This window comes from Lottia gigantea (assembly GCF_000327385.1).
Source record: "Lottia gigantea unplaced genomic scaffold LOTGIsca_2, whole genome shotgun sequence".
Lineage (NCBI taxonomy): Eukaryota > Metazoa > Mollusca > Gastropoda > Lottiidae > Lottia > Lottia gigantea.
This window is the reverse complement of record NW_008708400.1, coordinates 2,331,817-2,335,105: the sequence shown is the minus strand read 5'-3', so window position 1 is coordinate 2,335,105 and position 3,289 is coordinate 2,331,817. Positions and strand designations below refer to the sequence as shown.

Here is a 3,289-nt window from a genome sequence, read left to right as displayed (position 1 = left end):
GATTCTATGTTCATTAGAAAAAATGCAAATTGTTTTTTTATTATTTGAATTAAACGACAAAGATTTATCTCAAATCGTTCAATCGATAAATCACGGAATGGACAGAGAGGCATTTAAAAAGGTTTGTAAAGCTCAATGGAGATATCCAGATGATCATGGATATGTATTTGTAAATACTAGAAAACCTGCGGGTGAAAGAGTTATGAACGATATATGTTAATTTTATTTTTTTAAAAATGGATTGGAATAATATTTTAAAAAGAAATAGAGAATATATCAAAGCTAAGAATAAAATAAAAACCCAAGTTGAAAATAACAGATTACAACAACTCGGATTAACGGAAAATCTACAGACTCTATTTCAACCCATATTAAAATCTCAAGAGGATATTAAAAAGAGACTCATCCCTCCTATAGAACCTACACCTCCTATAGAACCTCATCAAATAGAATATCCCATTAAAGATGATGAAATCATAATTAGGACATTAGATGATATAAATCGTCTTTTTTCAAACCCTAAAGCAGATTTACCAAAGAGTATTACACCAATCATTGATGATGAGGGATTATTGTTTAATGGATTTATAATTAAATTTAGGGCAAATTCCCCTATATTCAAAATCGACACAAAAAACTTAATATTTACATTAACGACAGGATTAATAGATTTAATGAATGGCGGGTATATTGGCACTGCCGATTACAAGGATTTACTAGCATACTCCAAATTTCTAGATGCAATAAGAAAGTCAGGACCCGAAACAAGAAGATTGAAAGCAGTTGAAACATATTTAAATAAAGTTATTCCTGATGAAGAGGATTCAGATGATTATGCAGATGATTATCCACCAATCATACAAGAAATAGACGAATTCGAAGACCTGATAGCTAGAGAAAAAAGTGGACAAGGTATAACGTTTTTATCCGACAACAACGAAGAATTGCTTAATAGATTACGAGTAATGTTAGCGGCAATGAAAGAAGGACATCGATCATACAGACAATTTAATGAAGTGAATTGTATATTAAAAAGACTCCTAGAGAAAGGTATCATAGATAAAAATGATTATAAAAGCGTGATTAAAAATGTCAAATAAAGAACAATTATTCGTCATCACCTCAAATAAATCAGACATTAAATTGTCTCTAGATTATGAGTACGAACTCGATCGCAATCAAGAATATGAATTGGGATTAAAGTATTTCTCTGTTTACAATTCTATTAGAAATATCAACGAAAAAAATAACCAAATAAAAATATCAACAGATAATGGAGTTACATTCAAAACCATACGTTTACTACCAGGAAGCTACGAATACATAGCCATTAACGAATACTTATCTGAATATGCAGGAAGCGTCAATGGTAAAAACAATATCGAATACGAAGGTAATTTAAATCTAAACAAAATAAAATTGATATTAAGAAATAATAGTCAAGTTGATTTCAACGTAGAAAATTCATTGAATACTTTACTAGGATTTGATAAAAAAAAATGTACACCCAATCCACTTTAGCACCACACAAAGCTAATATCGAGAATGATATCGATGTGATAAATATACATTGTAATTAAATAAACGGTGGATTTTTCAATAAATACAAACGTCAGATTATTTACAGTCTTCCAACATTCACTGTACCGATAGGATATAGAATTATAGAGAAACCATTTCAAACGACGTATTTACCACTTAATTCCTTTATGATTAAAGATATAAATCTGGAAATTAAAGATGGTAAAAATAGGTTTATAGATTTTGGTAACGAGGAAATTGTTATTCAACTTCATTTAAAACAAAAAAATTAACACTCTTCATTCTCTTCTTGAATGGTAAGGTAATCGAAATCATCAAATTCATAGTTTTCATCCAAACACATCTCATCTTTATTGTTGTAAGGATACATAATTCCTTCACTGTTTGGTGCTTTTCTCTTAACGAGATTCAGATAACTTCTGAAAACTTTCTTTTGTTTTTCATTAGGAATAACTATTCCATCAGTAAAACTTTTACGTTTCTTAAATTCATTCGTTACGTCATTTCCACTAGCTAATTGAATGTAGTCTTCTACCTTAATCTTATAGTTAGAGTAACCCTTAAACGTTTTCTTTTCTTTTAAAACACCATCGGAAGTTAGAATGATATTGTATTTTACTTTTGGCGCTAAATATAAACCAAATATGATTCCACCATCACCGTAATCATTCTTCCCTTTGCTATATTCGTTTTCAGACACCAACCCAGCTTCATTTGATTTATCCCAATTGCTAGACGAAATGTATAAACTATCGGTATCTGTATAGTATATTTCAGGCTTATAAAATCCATCTATGACGTGAATGAAATTGTTCATTATTTTTTTACTGAGAGATAATATAAATGCACCTAAATGAGCGGGTGTTGATCTAGTAAAATCCTTTGGAGGAACAAACTCTTTTTCTTCTTCATTCATCTCAACTATATATTGACTATCATTTACTTTTTCATAGCTTTTGACGTGTGAATCGAAGTTGGCTTTAAAAGTCGCTTCACTCATTCATAGATGTCTCGATGTATTTATATCCTTCTGAATAGATTTACCGTATAAGGAATTACCTAATAATTTCATGCAATTACTAGCTACCATATCTCCTTCTTTTTTGTATTTATTCCTTAATTCCTTCAAAATTAAAATATAATCTCTGTATGGTGGAGTTTTAAAATTTTCTTCGTAAACTATACCATCTAATATTCTAATAATTTTACCACCGGATTTCACTATTTCTTCTGATGTTCAACTGATGTTAAAACGTCGTGACAGAAACCATTTCTGAACCTGATTTTAGTGCCAGTTTCCTTCTGACCTATTCTATTCGTAAAAGTTATTTTATCTTTAGCTGGTATGGGTTGAAAGAACATTTTTTTTGGGATATTCAAACCAAACTTTTAAAATAGCAGTTCTAGGCCTTAATTTTTGTTTATTGAAGAGTTTCACAAATTCTTTTTCTTCTGGTAGAAACGCTCTTGCACTTTCCGCTTTAGGATATTCACCTTCTGTCATGGCTGAAGCGTACAAACCATTAGCGTCAAATGCCATTAGTTTAGAATAGTTCAGTTCTTTGAGTTTAGCGTGAACTTCCGTTTTATCTTTTGGGTTAACACTGTATTCTTTGAATAAATCTATTATTCCTTCAGTGTCACTTTCATTGTATTCTTTTAATATGGCGCAGATCTCATTCATTTTATTCGTTTCAAATGATTTTCGATTTGCCGAAACTCTTCCTCCTTTAATACTTTGTCTGAT

At 30.3% G+C, this 3,289-nt stretch overlaps 1 protein-coding gene across 1 annotated transcript; it reads right to left on the bottom strand.

Annotated features, from left to right (window-relative positions):
- Window positions 1-1,810: 1,810 nt before the first annotated feature.
- On the bottom strand, window positions 1,811-2,458 carry LOTGIDRAFT_152752 (hypothetical protein; the record flags this gene model as incomplete). Its single annotated transcript, XM_009053270.1, has 1 exon — window positions 1,811-2,458. The coding sequence occupies one exon, from the start codon at window positions 2,456-2,458 to the stop codon at window positions 1,811-1,813; it is 648 nt and encodes a 215-aa protein (XP_009051518.1).
- Between the last annotated feature and the right edge of the window lie 831 nt (window positions 2,459-3,289).